At 35.2% G+C, this 27,704-nt stretch overlaps 1 protein-coding gene across 8 annotated transcripts in view; it reads left to right on the top strand.

The window, feature by feature from the left end:
- Positions 1 to 27,704, top strand: part of TRPC4 (transient receptor potential cation channel subfamily C member 4) — a 201,682-nt gene that overhangs the window by 165,164 nt on the left and 8,814 nt on the right. For 5 of the 8 annotated variants that reach the window (XM_079137234.1, XM_079137237.1, XM_079137238.1 and 2 more), the window contains 3 exons: positions 10,316 to 10,629; positions 18,118 to 18,313; positions 21,851 to 22,060. In XM_079137234.1, the coding sequence (XP_078993360.1) occupies positions 10,316 to 10,629; positions 18,118 to 18,313; positions 21,851 to 22,060 (720 nt within the window). Of the gene's footprint in view, positions 1 to 10,315; positions 10,630 to 18,117; positions 18,314 to 21,850; positions 22,061 to 27,704 lie in introns of those variants that run through there. The other 3 variants (XM_079137239.1, XM_079137236.1, XM_079137241.1) reach the window with 2 other exon arrangements.

Genomic DNA, 27,704 nt, shown 5'->3' on the forward strand with positions numbered 1-27,704 from the left:
TAAAAAATACTAAGAAAAATAAATGTCTATTAATTTTATGGAGAGAAAGTTATTTTAAGAATAGGGACATATTTTGATAATTTTACCTGTATGCACTGATGCTAATGACCTTGAGCAGTTTATTAAGACAGTAGAAGGTAGTTTCTTATCTAAAGGAAATTTTATACATATGTAGGAGATTACTGGTCTCTTTTTAAGTGCATACTTGTTCAATCCTCCTTCCTCTACAACGATCCTTAGATGTATCTGAAAAGTCATTTTAAACCTCCTTCTACTAAAAATTAATGTATATGGGATTTTATTGTGGTGCTCCTGGTTATCATAATATTCTGGGATTATATGACAATAGCAATTCTTTCCAAATTCCAGGTACATAATAATCACCAGGAGGGCTCACTGAAACACAGATTCCATTTCTTACTCCCCATATTTAAAATTAGGAATATTAAGACAAGAGTCAAATTTGCATTTCTAACAAATTTCCAGGCAATAGTACCCATGTAGATAATCTAAGAAAGCACTTCATTGAACTTTTTGTTCTTTTATTTTAATTTTAAATTTTAATTTACATATAATAATTGTACATATTTAGGAGATTCAGTGCATTATTTCAACATGTGCATAAAATATTTATAGAGTAAATCAAGACAATTATTACTTCTATCTCTTTATCATGCATGTTCGGAGACTTCAAGCTCCTCCCTTCCAGTTCTCCACAAAATATATATTTTTGTAAACTGTGGACACTTACTGTGGTGTAGAACACCAGAACTTATTTCTCCTATCGAACTGTATTTTGGTTATTATCCCACATCCCTATATCCCCCTACTTCCAAGCCTCTAATAATCCTCATTCTACTCTCTTCTACTTTCACTCTCACTTTTTCAACTTTCATATAAGAGTTAAAACATATAATACTTGTCTTTCTGTGTCTGTTTTATTTCACTTAGTATAATATCCTCCAGTTTCATCAAGGTTGCTACAAATGATAAGATTTCATTCATTTTTATGGCTAAGTAATATGCTGTTGTGCGTTTACATTGCATTTTATATATCCATTCATTCCTTGATAGATGCCTCAATTAATTTCATGTGTTTCCTATTGTTAATAGTGCTGCAATAAACATGGGAGTACATGTATTTCTTTGATATTTTGATTTCATTTCCTTTGAATATATATCCAGAAGTGACGTGACTGGATCATATGGTAGATTTATTTTTAGTTTTTAAGGGACCACCATAGTATTCTCTATGATGACTATATTAACCACATCCCCACCTGCAGTGTATAAGAGCTCTATTTTGTCTGTATTCTCACCACCAATTTTTTTTTTTTTTTTTTTTTTTTTTGCTTTGTTGATAGTAGCAGTTCTGACTGGGGTGAAATAATATCTCATTTGGTTTTGACTTACATTTCCCTGATAATTAGTAATGTAGAGTATTTTTATGTGCTTGTTGTTCATTTGCATTTCTTCTTTTGGTAAATGTCTCCTCAGATCATACATCCAGTCTAAAAATTGGATGACTCTTTAGAGTTTAAGGTAGACACCTTGAAGAGCATTATATTATATGATCTCATTTAATAGCTCAAAGAAGTGTAGGGTTGAGTCCAAAGGGAACCCATACATTTCTTTCAGAGAATATTTAAACTAAATATATAATATTCACATATTAATATATTTTATTATTTATGAGAACTCTGGTATGTGTGTGAACGTGAACAGATACAAACAGTACTTGTGGATTTTTTGCCTCAAGACTTTAAGATATGGGATTTCAATTTACTTAAAATATCATAAATTCTGCAGAGACCAAATGTATTTTACTATAAAAACTACTACAGGAGAGCTTTATATTTGGAATAAACTCACTCACCCCAAGTGATGAAGAAGGAATGGTAGCAGAAAAATGTTTACAGAGTAGGATCCAGCAATTACCATAGGTGGAGATGACCTAAGGAGAATGAAAACTTCAGGACATGCTTTAGTCATAGAAGTTCAGCAATGGTTACAAATATGAATCATGAGGTGTTCTTTGAATTATATGTACAATGTATGTGTTTGAGTCATGTGGGTATACTTAATGGCATGCACTTCAGAATCACATTTCTTGGACTTGTTCCTTTACTCCATCACTTATTATTTGGGTGACCTTGGATTTGTTTCTTCACCTCTCTTCATCTCATCTATAAAATAAGGAAAATAATAGTTTCAACCTTAGGCTGTCAATAGGAGATGTAAATAAATTGATAAGTACCTGTTACCAGGTAAGCCTAATTGTCAGCTTCTTTTCCTTTTACTCCTGTCTTTCTCATATAGTGAGAGTCCATGAGTTAACAATTTACTTTAATTCATTTTAGTTTAAAAAGACTTTGAACTCCTGATTCACATTTGCCTTTATCAGGCCTAACAGTTGATTTAACCAATAAGCTTTAATTGGCACTCACTGAGAAATCAGCTTTTGATTTGATTTCTGAGAATGTAAGAATTCCTTAGATATAGGATCTGCCTTTGAGTAGCTCACAGTCAGGTGGGTGAAGGACAAAAGTATATAAATAGCCTCTTTTAATATATTGAAGTCTAGAACCGGGGTAATGATAGCATCATAAAAGGAATGAAACTACTATAAAGCGTGTTGGAAGTGTAATGGAATGGAAATATATAGAGGACAGAGAAAGTGAACATCTGTCATACTCACGAATATGCAAGAGCATTGGACAGAGAAAAGGCACAATGTGCATGATTCAAAATAAGTAAAGCAGAGTTCTACATGAAGGAAGATTTTGGAAATGGGGACAGGGAAAGGATGGAAGGTACTATCTACATTGTGATATGAAGTTTAAACTCCACCCTACAGAGGGTGAAAATGCATTAATAATATTCAAACAAAAATTATTCAAATAATGATGAATGCCTGAAATAGAGCAGTAGACCTAGGGTAACTAATAGAAAGTTGGATTTGAGAAAAATATAGGAGGTAAGATCATCAAGATAGGTGATTTATTAATTATGAAGTATGAGGTTGATGAAATCATCTTAATATTGCTCCCTAGTTAATAATAGGCTCACCTATTGTGCTTTAGACAAGATTAGTGAAGAGTCTCAGCTAGGACCTCTGCTGGCATTGTACTGGTTCAACCTGATATCCGAGGATACATAAATAGGAAAAAAATAAAATCCAATAACAGATCTTTTTGGAAACACACACACACACACACACACACACACACACACACACAGACACACCAAAAAAAAAAAAAAAAACAAAAAAAAAACAGTGTCATCCTACAAAGAGATAACCCTTTCTGTAACTGGGATGTTCAGATGGAGAATCTTTTAGAATAGGCCTGGCCATAGTGTCCGTATGTATTTAATTGGTCCACTGTTTTAGTCTTCTCAAGCTGTCTTCATAAATTTCATACATTGTGTGTTTGAAAAAACAGAAATTTATTTCCTACAGTTCTGGAGGCTGGAAGTCTAAGAGATAAAGGTGCAAGCATGGCTGGTTTCTGCTGAGGGCTCTCTACCTGTGTTATAAATACTCGCCTTTTCCTTGTGTCCTCATATAGCAGGAAGAGAGAAACAGAAAGACAGAACATTCAAGGTATTCAAAGTCTCTTCCCATGAAGAAACTAGTCCCATTGTGAGTGCCACACTTTTATGACCTTGTCTAAAACCAATTACATCCAAAAGGTACCATCTCAAAATACCATCACACAGCAAGAACACAACAATTCAGTTGGGGAGAAGAGGAGAAGCAGTTCATGACAATCAATCTTTTGTAATTCATCCACTTTGTGTGTGGCAGGGGGGGTCTATAATGCACACAAAATATCCTATATTAGTCAGCTTTCCATTGCTATAACTAATACCTGAGATAAATTAATAGATAAAGAGAAAATGTTTATTTTGACTCATAATTTTGAAGGTTTCAGTTAATTATCAATTGACCTGTTGCCTTGAGCTTGTGGTAAGGTGGTGCATTATTACAGAAGCTTATGGAACAGCAAAACCACTCCCCTCATGGCTGGGAAAGAGAGAGAGAAAGAGAAGGCAGAGTGTGTCCCACAATCCTTTTCAAGGGTAGGTTCTTAATGATGTATGTTCTCTCAGTAGGCTCTACACACTAAAGCCTTCACAACCTTTCAATACTGCCACAGACTGGGGACCAAGCCTCTAACATATAGACCTTTGGGCGACACTCAAGAACCACAGTACAGCACAGTCCTGCTAACCGAGGTCAAGGTTAAGTTTGTGGATTCTGAAACCATTGTTGACATGACTACTGCTTATATCATTTCTTACTCATGTTATTTGGAACAAGTTACTTAATCTGTGCTTCAAAGTTCTTTTCTGTAAAACAATAATAATAATCAGCCCCCAAAGGATATTTTGTAAAGATTAAATCAATAAATTTCCATGCCATAGGAAAGAACCTAATATAAGTATCCAGTAGTAGCTTTTAATTTGCATATGCAGTGCAATAGCATCAACAGCACAAAAATATATGACTTCAACATTCTCCTCCTTACATGCAGTGTTCGTGATGCTTCCTTTAGTACTTTGATGTCTTTGCATTTTACAACTCACAGACTGTGGATTTTTTTTTTAAATATACTTCTAATTCTCAAGAGGAAAATTTGTCAATCATTTCCTCTTCTCACTGTATATGAAATGTTAATCAGTAGTTTGTTGATGCCTGAGGACACAATTTTTTAATGTTCCTTCAGCTTCATTAGGGCTAGTTTATTCCTAAATAATATCCATCCCATTTTCCACATAGAACTTGTCACTTAAATATTTACATTCAGTCCTTTGACAAGAATGATTAAATTTCTATATATTTTTACTGTGCAATTTAAATATTTTCAAAAATAAGAATTGTGAATAAAAATATTAAACAGGATGGATTTTTAGTAGCATCATTCTTCTAAACAGTTCTAAGGGTATATTTTAATGATTCTTCCTATTATCAGATAGAATGGGTCAAATATTATTGTTTCCATTCATGAATGATGTAATAAGGCTACTCCTCAAAGCATTGGGCTTTCTAAAATGTTATTTCATTCTATGGAAGAGAGCTAAAGATATTTAAATCCCAGTTGTTTAATCTAGAATTATCTACTAGAAGAGAAAGTCCTTTGACTTCTGATTGCCTTTCATTGCTAAATTATCTATATATAGGAAAGGAAAAGTTTTCACCTTGTAAAACACACATTAAAACTAATATGTCTTCTATTTAATCTTATAAGACAAATGGATTAGCTTTTTATTACTATAACAAATACTAGGGAAAATCAACTCATGAAGAGTAAAGGTTTATTTTAGCTCACAGTTTGGGAGATGTCAGTCCATATCTATTGGTGCGATTGTAATATATCATGGCAGGGAGTATATGGAGGAGCAAACTCTTTACTTAATGCCTGGAAAAGAAAGCAAAGTAGAAGAGACCAGGATCTCACAATCTCCTTCAAGGGCATGCTTCCCAATGACCTGAAATCTCCTATTAATCCCCCATTCTAAAGATTCTACCACCTCCCAATAACGCCAGGCTGGAGACAAGGGCCCTTAGGAGACATTTCAGATCCAAACTATAAATATTTTTTATAAATATTTTATAATATATCCATTAAATTTTATTCATTTTGATTGATTGCTTGGTTTTCATCAGTATGCTTCAGATTTATAAGAGAATATGAAGATGAAGCAACGTATGTTCTCATATTCAAGGACCTCATTGTCCAGTATTGTGATTCAGTACATTTTCTTCTACTGACACTTCTGCCAAGGTCTTCATGACTTGGCTTTAACTGCATCTCAGGCTCATCTTATGTTCCTAAACCCTCTGCGTTCCAGGTATAACAAGCTACTCTCGTTTATACAAGGAAACACCATATCTTGGTGTATATGTATGATTCTTCTGCCTAGAGTGCTTTTGGAGCTTCTCACATATAAAACACTCTACTAGATGTCTAGCATATTAAAATGCATTAGATGAAGCTCCCTGCAGGAAAAAGTGGCCAGTAACCCAAGGCTACACATCCTATTACATAGATCTACAAAAGGAGCAGTTCTCTTAAAAAGGAATCTGTATAGAAAGGAAGGCATGTGGCATGGTCACATTATGTTCGGAGTAGAATGACAAAACAAATACTTGAAAGAAAGAGGAAAACAGGACTTGATGTTTCTAGAAAGGCTGGAAATTCTTGAATAGCTCTTAATTTTTCCCTTAAGAGTATTCTACAATATGGGGCTACCACTTTTGGTCCCTTATGATCCCAGTGTCCACTCATCTCTGGGAGAGAGCACTGATCAGAGGAAAAAATAGCATTATTTGATGAATGTCGGTCTTCTTCACTACATTCTAAAGTTATGGCATGGGCTGTACCTCCCTTCGTCACCACTGCAAACCCTGAAGATGGTGCTTGATGCAGAATAGGCTTGCAGCTATGTCTGCTGAATGAATAACTGCTGGGCAATCAAAATGATTAGAATTTAAAATCATTCTGTACAAAGGGCCCAGCAGTCATGAAAAGGCATTTCGTTAAAAATATGTGTCTCATTTGGAGACTCACTAGGACTAACGTTTTGAGCTGGGGATTGGGAACCTAACTAGGGACAGTGGTAAGTCAATTTTAAAAGGAAGTCAGAACACAAATTCCAGAAGATTTCTGTGACATGTTCAGAAGTCAAAATGTCATCCCAAAGACAATTCAGTCATTGAAGAATATTAAGCAATATATGATATGGTCTTATTTTCTCCTTTGGAGGAAATAAATGATTGAAGAGATGAAGTTTAAGGCAGGAAGAATCATTGGGAAACTATCATAATAATAACTGAGAGAGAAAAAAAGAACTGCTTGAAGTGAGGTTATGAAGAAGAGAAGAATATGTATAAGGTTTGGATATAAATGCTGGAATTTTGGAAGGGCAGATTTAAGGATGAGCAGCAAATTCTGAATTGGGCGATTTCCTCCTATTCATTAAGATCAGCAGAAAGTTTGAAGAAAAGGTGGTAAGTTCCTTTTATAGTCTGTGAGTTTGGGATACTGCTGATATGTATTCAAGCAGAAAAGCCAACCAGACAGTAGAATATAAACGAGGTGAGCAGTCAGAGTTAGAGGTGTGACGTTGAGAGTCGTGACTAAAAGTTGAATCATGAAGCCAGCATGGTGGCCCATCCGTGCAATCTCAGGTACTAGGGAGTCTGAGGCAGGAGAATCACTTGAGCCCAGGAGTTTGAGGCCAGCCTGGGCTGATGAGACCCTTTCGAAAAAAGATAGAGCTGGAGATCTGAAATCAAATCAACAAAAACACCCAGGGAGAGTCAGTGGAATGAGATGAAAAGCAAACTCAACTGTTCAATTTAAGATAGAGGAACCTACCAACGATACCAATAAGACAGCACAGAGTTGAAAATGCAAAGATGAAAAATGAGCGTAAATTTTATTTAAAGAAAAATGTCTAAATTAATTGAATAAAAGAAAAATTATGAATTCCAAGTTAATATTTTAATTCCCAATTGTAGAGATGGAGAAATAAATTTAATGACTAAAGAATTATAATTACTCCCTACAAATTCAAAGAACATCATGGTTTATAAGAATTTTTGGATTTCATAAAACAAAGACTATATTTAAAAGCCTGAAAAAATGTATATGTGAATTTAAAACAAAGCTTAATAGAACAAAATCAAGAAGTAATTACTCAATGTTTATATCTCGATTTATCCCTAACAGTTTCTGGATCAGAGAACAGACGAATTATTTGCTTACATTGTAATCCTATCATCAGTTCCCCACATCCCAGTTCATCCTTGGGGACAGTGAGAGCCAGCTGCACCCTGTGTGTACCAGAGATTTGTACCACCAGAGAGGAAATAAGAAATTATGAATCTCAGAATTTATATGATGCAGCTGAGCCAGCCACCCATCTTTCCTCCAGAGAAGGAGAGAGAAAGACCTTAACTTTGTTAAGTAAATAAATTCTTTCTGGGAAGATGAAGGTCCCTAGATTTATTATCCTGAGAATGTAAGCAGATGGCACCAGAGGAGATATTTCTAAGTCTCTCAGGAGGTCTCTGTCTTTAACTTTCAAAGGTTGTTTGCCATTCAAACATCATTTAACTCAGATACCAGGGATGTTTTGTTTAGAAAGCTTTGGCTGTGTATAACATGAACATATTCATGTGGCATTGTTTCCCAACACTTACCAGAAGTGCTAGATTCTGTATCCAACTTGGATAATTATACTGGGGCAAATCTAACTTCTTATTATTTGTTAAGATTTACTCTTGTGATTTTTTTGAGTCCCAGCTGAGATAATTTACTAGAAGGGCTCTATGCCCAGTAGATCAATGGAAGAGCTAAACTTTATCACAATGTGATGATGGATTATACATCTGACTGACTTGAGCTGGTGTGAAATCTAGGGCAAGGCATGTCTCCACTGGATTTGAAGGATTCTGAAACTCTTGACAACATAGAAACTATATTCATTCCTACTTTCAGAAGCCCCAGAAATAATCACTTTCTTTCTCCACTCCTGAACACTTTGTGATGATTGTTAGAGAATTTTTATGATAATCAGTTGTACCTGTCTGCATCACTGATCTGTAAATACTTGATAGGAGAAAATGTACATGAAGCACATTGCATTAAATGTTGTGAGAAGTTTGAATCAAAATGCACTCTGTAAAAATAAAATAATAATAAAAAAAGAAGTTCAAAGAAAATGATCACATCCTTAAGAATGCTTCCTGTTTCATATTTTGTTTGTGTTGAGATATAGTCCTAAATTATATAAAAAGGTTTTTTAAAAAGGAATGAGCCATTGACATAGTGGAAATAGTTCTCTCTTTAAATGTTTTAAGTCTTTCAGGAGAGAAGTGAAGAAAGAAAGGAGAATCTCGGTCCTTGAATGAAAAGACAGCATGCATCATTTAGAGGGGAACTAAGAGGAAAGAATTAGTAGTGTTTGGGACCCTGAGCTTGCACCCCAATGTTTGTTGGATGGATAAGATGAACATCTTAACTATTTTTTCTGCATCTGCAATCATTAGTTATTTTATGCTGAAACCATGCATGGGGATGTTCAAGAACATTTATCAGGATTTAAAGATAGAAAAGAATTTTCTTCTAGTGCAAACTTAATTGTTTTAAATTGTCAGTCCAGTGAAAGCCTGAGAATTGAATAACATTAAGAGCTTGAGATATGTCCCCTGCCCCCAAGGGAGATTAAAAAATACTATTAGATTCAAGGTGAATTAATTGATTAATAAATGTCAAGGCCTTTCAAGTTGATTTGCTATGAAAATATTCTGATGGGACTTATATAGAAATAGAACTTTCATTTTTTTTCTTATACTGTTTTAGTGATGTTTATGAAGAAAAAAATTTAATTTTTGTTCAGTTTTAATACAGATTTCATTATAGAGTTTCATACCTCAATATTTCAAAAACACATTTGGCTCTTTTAAAGGATACAAATTTATCTCAATATAAATTTCGTTGTGCTGTTTCTGTGGTTTAATATCAAGATAATTTGAAACTGACATCTTAATCAATTACCTTATGTTTTTAGAAAATTTTCTGGTCAAATTTTAAATTGGCACATATTTTTCTCAAATCACAGAATTCCCTATATATTAAATATTTTTAAAATGGCAATTCAATAACCACCAATAGAATTTCAACTTAGGTTGTACTTCCATTCAGGATATTCCATGCACAAAGCACTGATATTTATGCCTTTATCAAACATTACTATTTCCAGAACAACAGAGGACTACTACACTCATTCATATGTAATTTTTAATCCTACATGCATTCCTCTAGAATTAGCAAGTGTCTCATATATTACAAGGTCATTGATCATTTTGTTCAAAGTTTAACAGTTTTTCTTAATAATGTAGTTTGCTATCTTGATATTGCTACTTTTCCCAATATAAAATCTGATTTTCCCCTACCTAATATTTTTCTTTTCTTTCTTTCTTTTTGAAGTTCCATGGGAAAACTCAAAGACAGATGTTGTAATTCACATAGTGACAACAATCACAAATGACAAGGACAGACCAAGAAGGCACTTTGGTTAAAGTTTATAAATTAAAAAGCTGTTATTTTTGTGTCGATTAGTATTGTTACTACAGTTGTAGAGAACATCAGCTTCCAGACAATAAGCTGATGATCTTAGGTACTGGGTCGCCTAAAAAAGCATCTCAGGTCTGAACCTGACGTATTTGTAAGCGTGTGCTTGTTTTACCTCTCCTTTGTTTCTCTGGTTTTTTTTTTTTTTTTTTTTTTTTTTTTTTTTCCAGTACAGTGCTCTTAACCCACGAGAATCATGGGACATGTGGCATCCCACTCTGGTAGCTGAGGCTTTATTTGCTATTGCCAACATCTTCAGTTCCCTGCGCCTGATCTCACTTTTTACTGCAAATTCTCACCTGGGACCTCTACAAATATCTCTGGGAAGAATGCTCCTGGACATTCTGAAGTTTCTATTCATATACTGCCTTGTCCTGCTAGCATTCGCAAATGGCTTAAATCAGTTGTACTTCTATTATGAAGAAACGAAAGGGTTAAGCTGCAAAGGCATCCGATGTGAAAAGCAGAATAATGCATTTTCAACGTAAGTTGGAAAGCTCTTTCTACTGGTAACGTTGGACAGGATTTAGAGTGTTGGAAAAACCCATGACAAACTATTGCAAAGAAAATGGAGAATTAAGATTATACATAAGGCAGCAAACAGAATTAACATGGCTTTGAATATAGAAATGAATCCTTCTGACATTAAAAACATATATATATATATATATATATATATATCTGGTACATTTAATTTAAGATTTAGAAAATCATCTCTTCTTTTAAATGACCTCATATAAAGAAAAGTTATACTGCTTTAAAATGTGGAATAAATAAGGAAACCTATGTATCATTGAGAGATTACAAGTTCATTAAATGTAGAATATATGTAAAAACGATCATAACTGAAAATCCAAGTATTTAAATGTTTCCTCATGTGTTTTCCAGGTACTGAAGTCCTTTCACATGCTTCTTTTGTCTTCTAGTTCCCTACACAAAAGTTTTAGCATCTAAAACTAATCAAAAGTGGAAAACCAAGATAAACTTAACCATTATTATTCACATGCCAAATTCACTGTACCCTTACACCAAAGGAAGCAATTGCCAACATCTGTTGTCAGCCTCCAGCAATTTTCACAATCAGGTTTGCTGATAGCATAGGCTCCTGAGCACAGTGACTCTCCACAGCCTTCACAGAGTATCCCTCTGCTTGTTTGTGCCATTTCCTTCCCACTGGAATTAAAAAAAATGGTTAATTATCAGATCGAGAAGCCAGATGCTTTTCAGTGCACAACACTCACATGTGAACATGGTCATTTTGAAGATGACTCTAAAAGTATGACCTAATTCATGGACCATCACATGATTTTATCTACTGTAAGAGAAAGCAACCATTTCTTCACTGAGAGGAAATCAGGAAATCAATGGTTTCGCGTAAACTAAACCACTTCTAGCTATAATGCTCTCATTGGTTTAATCCCACATCTGTTTCATTTTTGATCCTGATATATAAAACTCCATTTTAATTAACAAACATCTGTTTTCTTTGTACATAAAATTTTAATCTCAGCCTTAGCTACTTTCAGCCCTTTTTGGAAAGAGATTTCATACAAACTAGGAATCACAAAGAAAGCACAAAATCATCCAGTCTTCCTCTTGTCCTTTCATCCCTTGCTCCCAGACTCTGCTTTTGCTCTTAAGCAGCAGTTCCTCCCCAGGTGGCTCACTCAGCACTGCTGTCCTCCTCTTCCTGCTCTTTTCTGACTGCGCTGGATGGATGAAAGGAAACCTCTTGCAGTAACGTCCTTATTCCTTATAACCCTGGATGGCATCTCGGTTTCCAAATTTGAACTTACCTTTCTTCCTTCCTTTGTGGACCTTGACTTGCTAATTTGTCCAGAACAACTACGACTAGAGGTTTACAATGATCAGATTCCCTCCACCCCTATCTTCATCCATGAGAATGATGCCCTTAACTGGATACACCTTTGACTGGCTGGTCTCCTGGATTTTTCATGGAGAGTCCTTTTGCCTGTTCCCATTGTCACGACTCTTTGTTACTTTGTACTACAGACCCCAAACCAAATTATTTTCCAAGACCACCCCATTTGTATCTGTTGCCACATCCTTCTGGTCCCATTATTTGTCTACAGGAAAGAATCCCCACACAACACCTACAACTATGTTACCTGCCCTGTTCTCTTTACTTCAGAGAAATGATCTAGTTTCAACAGCAAGTCCTTCTCAACTATCTGCTTCCTCTGCAAACAACAGGTATAAAACTAGCACTATCCTGATGTATAATTCCCAAAAAATCCCAGGAAGCACCTTGCTCTTATTATTGATTTCTTGATAAATAACTGCATATTACGAAGTACTTATAATATCAATGTAAGCAGGTTGTGGTTAGACAAGGCTGATGCAAATATCTAATATAAATAGTAGTACAAAAATAAGTTCTTTGGGTTGTTCAGATTATATATCACTTTAGTTTATGTATACCATTAGTTTCTTCCATTATCATGAAAAACAGCAGATAAATTGTGTATCTCAAAGACTATATGCTCAAATCATTCAATCCAAATAAATCAAGTGTTTTATATAAATTATTTTTTAAGATAATGGAACATAACACTCCAAGCAACAATTTATATTTGCTTAAAGATATTCACAAACACATATATGTGTGTATGTATGCATATTTATATTTATATTTACAATTCCCACTATTAGTAAACAGAATTCAATAGGCCTAAGTTTCCTGTTGTTTGATGACATTTTTCAGCACAATTGATGTCAATCAGAGTGATGCCCTCAGGGTTTTGCTCTGCATTTTTTCCCTGTACTTTCGTGGGTCTTTAATTTTCTTTTATAATTTTGTATCTACATTAACTTCAGACTATTTTTGTACTCGCCACAACTTTGAAGCTCTTATTCCATTTGAGGTCCAAAATAAAAAATTCATGTAAATTGCCTAACATTATTGCCTACAATATCATGTAATATTATAAAAATGGTGGCCACTCTTCTTTTTATTATCATTGGTTGTAGTGTATTATCTTTCACTTATTTCACAAGGTTCCTACCTGTTAGTCAGGGTATAAACATATGCTGAAACTTTGAACACTCTATTTCCCATTAGCTGTCATTCCTGACTCCCTTGTGCCATCCAAGGGAACCCTAAGAAAATATCTTCTTTTCACCCTTCTCATTCTTCATTCAATGTGATTTGGCTTCTGTATCCTTCATTCTTCTAAAACCACTCTGGAACATATCTTCTCTCTTTTTTAAAAAACTTTTTCTATGTAGATGGACACAATACCTTTATTCTATTTCTTTATTTTGATGTGGTGCTGGGGATTGAACCTAGTGCCTCACATGTACTAGGCTAGCACTTTATCACTGAGTTACAACCCCAGCCCCTCTAGAACCTATCTTCTAAAGTCTTCTTATCACCATCACTGATAGACATCAATCTCAGTGGGTCTCCTTAATTTGTCCCTATTTAACATTTCCATTTATTTAAAATCCTGTCTTCCTTGAACTTTTATATTAACAATTTTTCCACTTTAACTTTTACTTATCTTTTTTTTTTTCACTTTGCTCCTATAACTATATTTCAATTACTGTCTTTGAATAGTAGTCTTCTTTAGGATATTAACCTCAGACACTTTTAAGAGTATCCCCGTGAAAACTCAAATATGCTTCTGTATTTGGATCAATGTGTCTAAGAGATGACTTCCATATTCATACAATCAGAACAGATTCATGTTCCCATGTTCTTTGGTATTTTCGAAGGTCTACTGGATACCTTCCCATACATGTCTCTTGAAGAAAACTAAACTCCAACAGAGAGAACTTACCAGTCTCTCCCAATTGGTTCTTCTTCCTCTCTAACTCCCTTAGTGTTACCACTTGCGAAAAACTTGTGTTTTATACTAGAATGAATGATACTATTTTATACTAGAATGAAAAACTTTTGTTTTATACTAGATCTGTTATTCCTTTATCCCTTCCACACGTGGAAAGTGATTAAATGATCACTCTGCTCTTTGGAGTCTTGGCACTATCTTCCCTTGCTCTCTGCTCATGCCCAAGCCCAAGTCCCTCTGCCACCAGGTTCTTCTTTTTCTCATATGTCTTCCATCCTGCTTCCTGAATGATCTTTCTAAACCAAAACCAGAGGCTCCCCTATTCAGAGCATCAAAATGGTTTCCCAGTCCTTACTGCATTCAGCCACATCCTTTAACACAGCAGAGTAGGTCCTTCAGTAACCTGCCCCTTGTCTCCTTTTCTGGCCTGACCTTTCTCAGTTCCCAAATAACAGCTTCCTCTTCAACATTGCCAAATAGTTTATAAATCCCCCAGTACATCATATTATTTCCTCATCCCATAAATGCTCTTGTATTGCTCTCCCCGTTGGAAAAATTTTATTCTTTTGTTCAGATTTTAGACCAGATATACCCTTCCCAGGATGGCCTTTCCCGATCTCCTTCTGGCTGTGAGCCCCCAGTGGACATAGACTGTGGTCTGTATCTTCTGTGTCTCTCTGTGCATGTTCCCCCCAGCAAATGGATCCTTCCTCCCCCTCCTTCAATGTTTCTAGGTAGTTTTCTCATTAACATGGGGAAAGTTAAAAGTCACTAAAAGATAAACTATTTAGTCACTAAAATTATGCTACATATGATGTTAAGCTAATCTTTCCTATTAAAAGAAAGGCCTAGACTTTGTGACAGATATTATCACATTAAGGAGCCAAAGTCTTAATAGTTGGAATTGGTCAATTGGGGTCATACTTGACTTGTCGCAGTATCACATTTTTTTGTAGAAATTACATAAAATATTCAGATAGGTCTTGTATTAATTTATATTTATTCATCATTTTTTGTCTTATGGGAAAGAGGAAAACCTCAGCTGTGGAATACATTACCTTTTTACTTGTTCTCTTTCTCTGGTTGTAAATATTTAACCAGGGAACAAGCAAATGTTGAAAAGTAGCAGTTGAGAAATATCTTCAAAGGGCAACAGATAAAATTTTATCTTTAGGAAAGCAGGATTGCAACCCATACAAAAGCTAGTCTTCGATTTAGTCTTCGACCAGATTTTGTGCTGTGTCACTTAATGAAGTTGTGGCACTGTCTTGGGAAATTGCAGTCCTTCTTGCCCTGCAGAACAAGGAAAATATTAGTCATATAAAGGCATTCTGAGATGTGATGCAACTAATGACTCTTAAATTTATGGGCAAGTTGGTCTCAATAGGTTTGAGAATCACTAATGATCAAAACATTTCTGGAAGTAATGGCTTTGAAATGTTAATCTAGATTTATTTTTTTAATTCCTCTAATAAAAGAAATAGACATTTAGAAATACCTTAACATGAAGGTCTTAATTCATCTGAAAAGTAAATGTGTTCTTTTGAGGTGAAATTATTCTGTAAATCTCACCAGTGACTCATTATACTGAAAGAAGGAAAATAAAAAGAATAAAATTTATAGTTAATAACAAAATGTAATTTTGTTTTGAATTCCCCATTTTTAAATTCTAGTTGTAATATGTCAATAAATATTTTACTTAAAGTGGTTACTGATGTTCCCTAAGAACTAGTAGTTCTTAGAAGCAAAAGAGTGCTATTCACCCATAAAAATTCATTTTATTCCTAATCATTGCTCTTTTTAGAAAAGTTGTAAAAGCAACTCTTATGAATGTATGTGCAAATACATAACATAATTTATTACATAATTTCTGCTGTTTACCTTGTAACTTTTCCTAAACTGTTATTCATACTAGGGAAAAAGCAGTTAAATTATATTTTTTCATATATACAGTTAAAATTCATACTATTTAGAAGGAAAGAATACAACTATTTCACATTCAGTCCAAAGGATGTCTGAAAGTTACTAAATATAAAAAACTCATGATGTTGGGACAAATACACTTTTTCCCAAGAAATTTTCAAAAACTAAATTTGAATGGCCTTTGTCTAGGACCTATGAATGAGATTTAACTCTCCCCAATATTATTAGAAACTGATATCTGGGTTGTCTTTAAAGATGATATCATTATCTCCTTATAAACTGTACAACATTTCTCAGTGGGACTAAAGTTGATCACTTGCTGCTTTATAATAATCTGTTGTATTTAATAACTCTAGAAAAATAAAGTTTCAAATTATCCATGCTTTTATAATTATGTCAAAATGAACCCTAATATTAGCATAACTAAACTAAAAAATGCACAAAGAACAAAAATAAATGAATTTTAAAAATTGTCTCATCTCCTAAATTAATTACTTGATTAAAATGTAAAATTGATTACTGTTTAAAAACAACAATAAATTTGGTGGGAAAAGCTACTTAAAGGACAATTCAGGCATATTTTGTTAGATTCTCTAACTTACATGGACCAGATATTCATGCTTTTTTTTTTTTTTTTTTTTCACAAGAATCATACACAGAATCATAACCCTTTGCTCTTCTGAGAAAGCTTTGATTGAGCAAGGGAGGAAGTTCGAGAAAGACCTACTAGCTTCAGGAAGAGCAGGAGTTGACACAGAGCCAGGCAGGCTAAGGAATTTTTACACTGTGCATCAGTGTAATATGATTCAGCTCCACCTCAGTATTTAATTATTGCTTACTTTATTCATCCTCAAGTCTCTACCTCTTAATTTGTACTGTCTGGATCTTTCCTATCCAAAAACTCTGACTTCATCATAAGCTCACTATCATCTCAGCCCCTTTTGTCAACTACCTCATTATCTTGGTATTTCTAAGGTAAACTTTCCTAGACAGGAAATGTGATTATTTTCACCTTAGTTCAGTCTATAAGCCACTGGCCTCATATAAATTGTCCTTCCTTGGGTCTCTCAACCCTGGCTGACCTAATCACTTGAAGCCCTGGATAAGAAGCTCCAGAGACTCATATAAAGACTACCATGGCATGGAAGGGTATATGTGGAACTTTACCCTTGGCTAGGAGCCACCAGAACACAGGATTGGGCTTGGTCCCACAACGTGATGCCCATCTAATGCAAACCTCCCTAAGGCTGAAATCTTCCCTCCTTTGTCACCATGTCTGGTATGAGAAGGTTTTTGGTTCTATTTTCACAATACAATTTTAAAATAGTCTTTTGAAAATCATTTTCAATGAGTATAAAAGGGCCGCTATCTTTTTGTTGTAGTATGCTAATGTAACATAATAATCCCATTGAAACAAACGATTCTCCATTTGGGTTCAGATATCCCCAAATTATTCCATTTTTCAAAATAAGAAAGCTTTCCTCTCAATAAAATCACCAGAGTTTATTCTTTGGCTGAAATAAATAATAATGCACTGTGTACAATTTTATGGCTCTTTAATGGTGATACTGTTTTTAATTCTCCTACAACTAAGAGCAAAGTCTGGTTTTAAAAAAAAAGACTTTTTTCAAAGTTTAAACTTTAAAAATAGATCATTTGTTCACTATTCCTCAGTAGCCTAGGACAGGGGCTGACAAACTTTCTATGAAAATAGATATTTCAATATATTTTCATAAACTTTCTAGATAATAAATATTTCAGGCTTTGTGAGCCAGATTTTCTCTGATGCAACTACCTACTTCTGCCATTTCAGTTAACACAAAATAAACCATAGACAATACATAAAGGAATGAGAGTGATTATATGTCATAAAATTTTACTTACGAATATTAAAATGTGACCATTATATAATTTTCATATGTGCAAGTAAAAACCATTCTTAATCCACTTGTCATGCAAAAACAGTATCTGGCTCTTTTTTGGACCCCATTGCCCTAGGAAACTAAACATAGCTTTCAACACACTAGGAAAATTAAGTGCATCATTTGGGCTCTCTTGGTTTAAACAAGTTTCTTTACTTTTAGTCAGTTTAATTTTAAAATTGTCTTAACGGATTATTTTGCTATGGATAAGTATTTGAAATTAATCCAATATACATAATAATACCAAGTTCTGTTGCTATACCTTATTTTTTAATGGTTCAAATACAGTTTTGATGTTATTTATCTTTATTCCAGGTTATTTGAGACACTTCAGTCCCTGTTTTGGTCAATATTTGGGCTCATCAATTTATATGTGACCAATGTCAAAGCACAGCATGAATTTACTGAGTTTGTTGGTGCCACCATGTTTGGGACATACAATGTCATCTCTCTGGTTGTCCTTCTCAACATGTTAATAGCTATGATGAATAATTCTTACCAACTTATTGCTGTAAGTTGACTGACTTCTTTTTAATTCGCTGTATCTACAATGTGTTTTTCCTAGCTATACTACATCTAATTATCATAGGGACAAAATCTATAATTGACTGATGATGAGACAGATAAGAATGATACCATAATGTCAAATTTCTGAACAGTATTATACAACAAATTGTCATATAGTTACCTAGTTTTATCATATTACACATGATTACACACATAACTATCTTTCTGGGCAATCATTAGCTCTGGTGAATACTAGTTGAGGAATGACTTGTAACAAGCAACTCATCTCTATGCAATGCCTATTGGGTTTTGCACTGTCTTTATCCATTTATCTTGTCATCTTGATATAAGCAAACTCATACCAGCTTGACAAGACACAAAAGACAGCCCAGAGAAGAAACTGATGAGGGGAAAAGCCACAGATTTTCACTTCCTTAAAGCTTAGATTAAACAATCTAGAGGCAATCTTGAATTTGTAGGCAAACCTACAATATGTGTGTATTTGAAACTCTGGAATCCAGACAACTTAGTTTAATTTATTTACTCATTAACTTAACAAGTTCTGTTTGAGTCCATACTCTTTTGCCAGGTACTGTGCTAGAATCTGGAAATGCTGTAATGAATGGGAAGGATAAAGCCCTTTATCCACTTGAACTTAATGATCTATGTCCATGATGAATAGCTATAGTCATAAAACAAACTCATACAAAAATTAAATGTATTTCTGAAGTCTTTCATATTTATAACTTAGAGAAGTAGCATTTTATAAGCACAATTATAGGTTGTCCACTATTCTTTAAATAACGATAATTATATATATATATATATTTATATATATCTTTTTTATTTTTGGCGGTGCTGGGGACTTGAACCCAGGGCCTTGTGCTTGTGAAGCAAGCACTCTACCAACTGAGCTATATCCCCAGCCCTATAATTATATTGTATCTTTGAATCTATGGTCAAAGTTCTGAAGTGTCATTATGAATTTTGTGTCAAGCAGCACTGCAAATTTTACTGAAACTGTCCTCATGGTTTCCTACAAGACACCTGTCACTGATTTTTAAAAATCTGCATAAAACAGAATGTATTATTTTTATTTTATATTTCATAGACTAAAATATTCACAATGCATGCTAATTAATTATTAATAATGTATAAGAAATTTGGAGGTAAATATCTGAATTTGTGGATTATATAGAGAGCTTCACTTAAGCATCTTACAATCTGAAAATTTTGCCAATAGCGACCATATATTTCATAAGTTGTTTTCCTCCTGTCAATACATTTCCAAAATGTAGATTTTATTTCCCAGCACAACAACAAAAACAAATTGGAAAACCTCTAATTATCAAGCTAGATAGAGAGTAGCTGCCAACAGTTTGGATCCTGTAAAACATTAAATATTCCAATTTCATCAAGTGGAGAACACTATTCAAGAGTAGTATGACATGTTTTTATTGCTTTTCTGTGGGGATTATTTTTCTAGGTAACTTTATTACAGAGATGAAAACCATTTTTAAATCTATTTTTATTTAGCCCAAATGCAAAGGCTATTATGAGAAGAGCAGACCCCAAGAACCTGAGACAGGTGTACCTCCCCACATTCTCTATGTGAAACCTCCTTGGGGCAAGGGCACATCAAGCACTTGACTCACCTGTCCCAAAATAGCAGACTGTACTCTGAAGACTTTCTCTTTTTCTCCTGCTACCACTAATTCAGGGCCATAGGATAAAGCATGTAAAAGGAGAACCATTTAACCAGGGCAAGGCAGAAGCAATTATGCAGGTCACAAGTAAAGCCTTCTTCCAACTCATGAACTTAGTCATCAATCACATATTTATTTTGCACCAAGTATGTGCCAGACATGAGATTGATTTTGGCACACAAAGAATTTAAAAGTTCTCTTCTCTCAAGAAATCATTAATGTTGTGGACAAAATATAAAATAAACAGCCTCAATACTGAAAAGAAAGAAATTTGAGAATGTTAGGAAAGTGCAGAAGGCTTGGGTTGGAGATAGGAAGCTGCTGAAGATTGATGGGACTCAGGGCAGGATTCCCAGGAGATTTTCAAAGTTGCGTCAGAGTTAAGGTGAGTAAGGGAAGGTGGGTTTAGTAATCACCAGCTTAGAACTTTCCAGCTCCAGATTTTCCAAGCACTATAGACTAAGTTAGAGACTCTCCCAGAGTCTCAAACCATGAAGGATTATTAGTGGTAGCAATAAGAGAACATGATAATGTCAGGACAACCTTTCATGTATGGTTTCCTGAGCACCGATGAATTTTAGGAGCTACTCCTAACCAGCGCGTTATCTATGTGACTGCCTTTTGTTCCCCCCGGGGGCCAGTTCTGCTACATCTCCTTCTCTGCGACTGCAGCAAACAATACACACATCTCTTCAAGCGGAATCTGTGTGTTCCAAAGAAAGGGTGAAGGGAGAAATATAGCAGGAGAGGAAGTGGGGAGGGGAGGGAAACTACAGCTTCTGCATTTCTGTCAACCAACTAATCTGTGCAGTCCACTGCTCAGCAACATGAAGTCTCCCATCTTCCAGGTATGGTGATTAGTGACAAAGCCCAAGCAGTTCAGGGTCTGGAGTAAAACTCTTGTTGTGCTGAGTGGAGATACATATTTTATATGCATTCATCAACACACAGAAATTTAGGCTTATTAGAATGAAGCATACATAGTCTGGAACTATTCTTCTATTCTAAAACCTGGGTGGTGTTGTATAAGATTAATTTGTTACAATGAGCTATTTTGAATTCTTAACATGCATTTATGCCTGGTTTCTACCACCTCCTACTCCCCAGATTCTCTGCTTTAATCAGATTTATGGCTAATTTAGGAAGAGACTGGGTGCCCTATATCTAATTGCCATAAATGCTCCAGAGTCTTCTCAGGAGGTTAATCAAGTGGAGTGAGTACTAAAAGATGAGAGGGAGAGAAGAGTCAGGCTGAGGGCAACCACCAGCCAGACATTTGGCCAAGGTAATGTCAGGTTCAGAGGTTTAGTGCTATGTCAGAATCTCTTCTACGTTTGTTAGAGGAACTTCTCTGTGAATTGATGTCTGTTTCCTGAAAGTGGACAAGAGCTATTCACAAGGGAGCCTATCCAGTGGAACTTTTCCCGGCAGCATCAAAGGCTGAGCTATGAGCATCTGAGAAGGTAACCTTCACCTAAGCAGAGATGCAAGGCCTTGGGTAAGACATAAAGTGCCAATTCTAGCCAGAATTGAATGTGAATCTACAATGCAGGAGATGCAGTATCATCTTCAAGTCATAACTCATCACTCCAGTCCCTTCAGTATGTAGCGATTGTAGATGTCTGTTTCACTAAGGAGGAAGGATGAACAGTGACATAAGCGCGTGACTCCTTACAGGGTAAAGCCAGTGTCTGAGATGTTTAGACTATTGTCTCTGGGAGTTGGCAGTGTTTTTCTAAATGATTTAACTAATGCTCCAAGAACCACTCAAAGCCAGATTCTCTCACCTTATTCATGAAGAGAACTGACAGCAGTTGTCATGTTCTCCTGTTCAGGACCATGCAGATATAGAATGGAAATTTGCTAGAACAAAGCTTTGGATGAGTTACTTTGAAGAAGGAGGTACTCTGCCTACTCCTTTCAATGTCATCCCAAGCCCCAAGTCTCTCTGGTACCTGATCAAATGGATATGGACACACCTATGCAAGAAAAAGATGAGAAGAAAGCCAGAAAGTTTTGGAACAATAGGGGTAAGAACACAGCATGTTAGTATTACTCTTTTTTTAACTGTGTATGTGAATATAGTTGTGTATTCTTCATTGAATATTGTCAGTTCTTGTCACCTTTTTGTTCTAAATGATTGCATGTCACAAACATTAATTGCACATGCACCATGTCTAAGACATTGAGTAAGCGGGACTTTTTCACAAATTCATTTCCTACAGCTAAGGCATTTTTTTCTATTTGAATAGGATCCATTTCCTTCACACGAGACTCATCAATGCTGCTAGTCAAAATTTGGCAAATCAGTACATTCTCTCCTAGTACCTTGATTTCTAGCAAGAATGATGCTCTATCGTGTTTGTTTCTCCCTCTGGATTGTAAGCTCCATGAGGGAAAGTTTTCTGTTTTGGTTACCTCATATTCCTAGTGTCTAATATAAAGTTCCTCATAGAACATGATAAAAATGCTCTTGATAAAATGCCCAATGAAGGACTGAATGCATATGATCACTTAAATATGCTCTGCCAACTGCCAGTTATGATATCAAAATGTTTATGCTCATCATGTTGCTTCTATCCCTTATCATATTAGATGCCAAGAAGCTGTATTTTAAAAAATAGGTTAAGACTGTTCAGAGTCATGCTCTTGGTATACTGGCAGATTATATTTCCTTTGGAAATCTCTTTCATATTGGAAAGCAAGAGTTTAAGCAATTTCAGCAGAAAATACGTAGACTTAGATGTTTGTTCCAAGTAAGCCATTGACATGAGACAAGTAATTCTTCATTCCTTTCTCACTATTTCCTAATATTCAAAGTTCTTATAATACTATTTGGGGGGGGGGGGAAGCATGATAATAAGCATTAGTTAATTTGACCGTCTCAGAGAAATTGCTTTTGAAATATTTTGCAATGCCTTTATACTAGAACCACCAAGCAATATTAGATATGTAATCAACAATAAAAAACGTTAATTTGTTTCTAGTTTTATTTTACATAACTGATGACTGCTAGTCATGCTCTAAGCGATTCTTCTCATTCTTTAGTTTATCACTCATCAGGCCTTGTTAATAACTCCAAATGGGACTGTCTCCTGCTGAGAGTGGCGTGAACTTGCCTGTCATCTCAGTAACAATTCTAATTCTAAAGCGAGGGGTCAGCAAGCCAGCATTTCAAAAAGAGATGAGGTTAGGAGAGGCAGTTGCATTCTCTCCTATAAACTGTTACCCATTCATCTTTTCAAATAAGGTAAACATATTTGATCTGAGAAACCAAAGTCAGATATGATGGTTTAGCCTACAAATCTCACACTAATTTATGGGTTTTACTGCTGACCTGAGAAAGGAGTGAATTTATTTTGCTCTAAATGTTTGTCTATTCAAGTAAGTTAAATTCAAATTAATTAAAAATAGTTGAAGAATAAATGTATTGTGCAGAATAAGCCTTATTAGGCTTAATAGACTGTTATGGTATATAACTGGGATAGAAATTGGAGAGTGAAGGAAGCTCAGAGACATTGCTTCCATCCTGACAGTGTCAGTTCTGATGTGGGAGATGCAGAAGTGAAGACATATGACTGTAATTTACAGCATATGATATATTTAACATTTTGATGTAGCCACACACAACATGCTATGAGAAGAATGTGGGAAATAATTAGTATTATCCTTGAGGTAAGCAGAAAAGGTTTCAGGGAAACCAAACTCTAGTATACACCTTTCCAGATCAAAATATACTTGTCCTTTGCCCAATTTATTCTTAAATTCCTAAGTATGTTTTAAATCAATCCCTGAAAAAATATAGTGATCAATGCTATCTAAACATACTACTTTTCACAAGAGCATTGGGATTTAAAAATATATAAATAAAATAAAGCTGACTCACCAAAGATATTTGTCTTTCATATCATAGTTTTAAGGAACAACAGAGGGAATTTTGGGTTTTAAGAAACTTGTAACAGAATACCAGGCCCTAGCCTGTTACAGGCATGGTGACAAATGCCTGTAATCTCAGCTACTCAAGAGACTGAGGCAGAATAATCACTAGTTGTAGAATAGCCTAGACAACTTAGTGAGATCCTGTCTCAAATATGAAAACTAAAAAAGGACTGGAAATGTAGCTCAGTGGTACATTACTCCTGGGTTCAATCCCAAGTAATACACAAACATGCACAAAGACACCAGGCCCTCCTTGAATGCTTTAGGAGATCCATCTGCCCTGCCTACAGAAAGAATGGAGACCCATTCCAGGAAGTAACTTCCAACCCTCTCCCAAGCCTTTTATTGTTGACTGGTCTTTAGGAACATGTTGCCATCATTTCTTAGATGCAAAGAGAAGCCTGCAATTCAATTGGCCTTTCTATTAAAGGAATGGTTCACACATTTCAGAGGGAGAGAATAAGTGGCATAAGTTATAAAGAGCTTTCTTTTCTATATATTACTGTTCTGGAAACAAATTTCTTTTGATGTCTCTATTTCTAAATTTGATTCTTTTGCTCTGATCTAAGGCACAACAAGATAATCCAAAGTTAATTGCAACTGCAAACCATTTCTTTCTTCCTTTGCCATGTACATTTTACTAACCTTTGACATTGGATGTTCGATGCCTTGGAAATTTATGCCAAACTAAATAAATGCTCTGAATCACGTCTCCCTCTCCATGCTCTTCCCACCCTCAGTCCTGCCTCTTTTCCTCCAGGCCAGGGCCTAGGTCATTGAACAGCATCCTAAGCAAACCCAACACTGTCTAAATTTACTTTACTCTGGATTGCATTTTCAGCATGAAAGGACATCATATTTGGGCTTATATATGCTTTGTTGAGTTTTAGATATTTGTTTTATATGGAAGTAAATATTATATATTCTTTACAAAGAAGGTCTTGCTTACAAAAAAAGGAATAAATATAATAAGAAGATTATAATAATAATATAGGACTTAAATGGGAAAACAATGTCAAAAAGTAATTAATTTTGCTGTAAGCTAATTAAAATTCCATTAATCTTCCTTATAATTCATTGTGTAGACATATGAAGGCAAAACAAATACACATATTATTTAATTAAAGGTGATACAGAAGTACCAATGACAGTTATTTTGTAAAACCACAATATGGCTTAGAACATAACATTACACTCCAAAGGGAACTTAGCTATTATTTAATTCCACTATTTCATTTAATAGAGTACTTGTTTACCTGATTTCTCGGGGTCCCACAGGGACGAAGGTGGGTACAAAACCCTTGCCCAGTCCAGCGTGTTTTCCATTGCCCTCTCTTGTTTCCCTAAAAAAATCTAATGAATGTGCAACTGTACTTTCCCTGTTGTAATTTTTCTCATCATTTTCTGCAAATTCTGTCATTGTGTTCAGCTACTTCTTAGATTCTTACATCCCAAAGCCCTGGGCTAGTAGGCTGGCTTGCTTTCTGCACTCTTTCACCACACCAACTTGCTTATATTTATGCCACATTTTTGAAAGAGAAAATTGAAGTTCACCTGGAGGTTATTACATTCTTCAAGGCATTCTCTGTAACCTTCCCATTTGTGGTTCACTTACTGATTCTTGTCACCTAGCAGCAGCCTGAATGTCACACTGCTGGTCATTACATTTAAGTTTGCAAGAAGAGCTTGAAACTAGAGACCTTCAGGGTTACTACATTGGCCACTCTCCAGAAGCCCATTATTGGTGATCCTATCTTGCTATTATTTATGGTTTCCTGTAATACTGATGCAACAAGTCCTGAAAACTTTTACATATACAAACACATATAAAAGTTGCATGTGTGTGTGTGTGTGCGTGTGTGTGTGTGTGTGTGTGTCTATATATATATATAGACACACACAACTTTAATTTATGTTATATGTATGTATGACTTTAGACTGGACTTCCTTAGGGCCATCACCAGTCCTGGTAAATTAATTGTTCATTTGACTGCTTTATGCAGGAAAGTACAAGTGAAGCAAAAATGCTTTATTATTGAGAAAAACATTTATGAAAGTAAGAAACTGCATAGCAATATAGCTTGCTTCTGGAAAATCATGAAAATCCACCAAAGGGGCAGCCTAGTGAGAGTACAATAGTAAAAAAAAAAAAAATACTTTGTCACTTGTGATTTTTGATATTTCCTCTTATCGATTTTCTGCTTAAAACCCTTTGTAGTACTAAAACACTAATTCTTAAACTAGAATCATTCAGAATCTCCATTCTGACAAGCACTTCCATCTTGAAACTTTAATTAAAATTCCTATTAAAGAATGCATTAGGATCTATCTCAGCTTTTTAAGCTCAAAACCAACCTCTGTGCTTGTTGCTCAAGAGGTCCACGTCCATTTAATTAATGTACAAAGATGCTAATGGGATATTTCCCCGAAGCATTTAATTAATATGAAACATTTTTTAATGCCACAGACCAGAATCCTAAATGGAATGCTCAACTTAATAGGTCAACATGCTAAACCAAAACCATTCTAGGTCTTTAGATAAAATCTTAAGAAAATGATTTTTAAATTCCTCAGTTTTATGTTTTCTACTTTCCAGTTTTTTTCCCAAGTGCATAGTAAGCAGAACCTGAATCATTGTCTTGGGTCACTAAAAATCACTCAGCCCTGGGATAGAGATGAGATACTTGAACCTAGCTGGCTGTCACATAACTGTGCTCAATTAAGTCAGTGCAAGGGAATAAGAAATTGTGAAAGCATCCATATCACCTATCATTCCTAAAAGAAGAATGCTAATAGTATGTGCCTCTCAGACTTCATTTTTAGTGATAATTTGTCAAGTATAGCTCCTTAGTCTTCATGTCTCTCAGTAGGCCTAACTACAGATCTTACAGATATGTCAGTATTCATCCATGTGTAACTTTTCGTCCCTGAGTTACTGCGATAAAATTTGTGGCAGAGCCCTTTGATTTAACTTTCTTTTCCAAATGGGGATGTATGAAAATTAATTGCTCCCTATTTTTGGTATTTCAAGAGTGAGGTCTGAATATTTGGTTCCATAATACAACATTCAGGCATTTATTTTTACATGCTTGACAACTGTGTTTATAAAGAACAATATGCAGCTTCATCTCTGAAGGAGCACAATGCAAGTTTGGGGAAAGGGTTCCCATCCTGAAATGGCTCTTTGCTTTTTACTTTGATTTAACAAGAAAGAACACAGCAGGCTGAATCCTTTAAGGAATTCACTGAGCAAAGCAAAGACTAAAAGGCATAATTCAAGGTCTGAAAATCAGTGATAGACAAAAACAGTGGAAATGAGAGAAAATGACACTGAAAATTGACCGCAGGGAACCAGCTCTGTGCAGAGAGCCTGACATCCCACACAGTGGGACCTGGAGAGAAATGGAGCTAAGAAGTCAAAAAATGTCACAGCTGATTCCCCAGAGCCCTCTCTTTCCTAGCTGCAAATGCTCCCAGTGTTAAAGCAACCTGACACTTGTATTGAAAGCCAGAGTTTTCTCCCAGCAGCAGAGGCTTTTCACTACTTGATCTTCTCCTTTACCATTAATTCTCTGATCCAAATGCCATTGTCTTGTCCTAACAAATCAGGAGGAACCTGTAATCTGTGGTTTATGCTAACATGACACCCAGGTATGCCCTCAGCACTCTCCTGAAAGGCATTCTCACAAGGAACATTCTGTACCCAGTCTAATGACTTCTGATATAATTTACAAAGAGAAGTAATAACTT

This window comes from Sciurus vulgaris (genome assembly GCF_902686455.1).
Source record: "Sciurus vulgaris genome assembly, chromosome: 4".
In the NCBI taxonomy this organism is placed as follows: domain Eukaryota; kingdom Metazoa; phylum Chordata; class Mammalia; order Rodentia; family Sciuridae; genus Sciurus; species Sciurus vulgaris.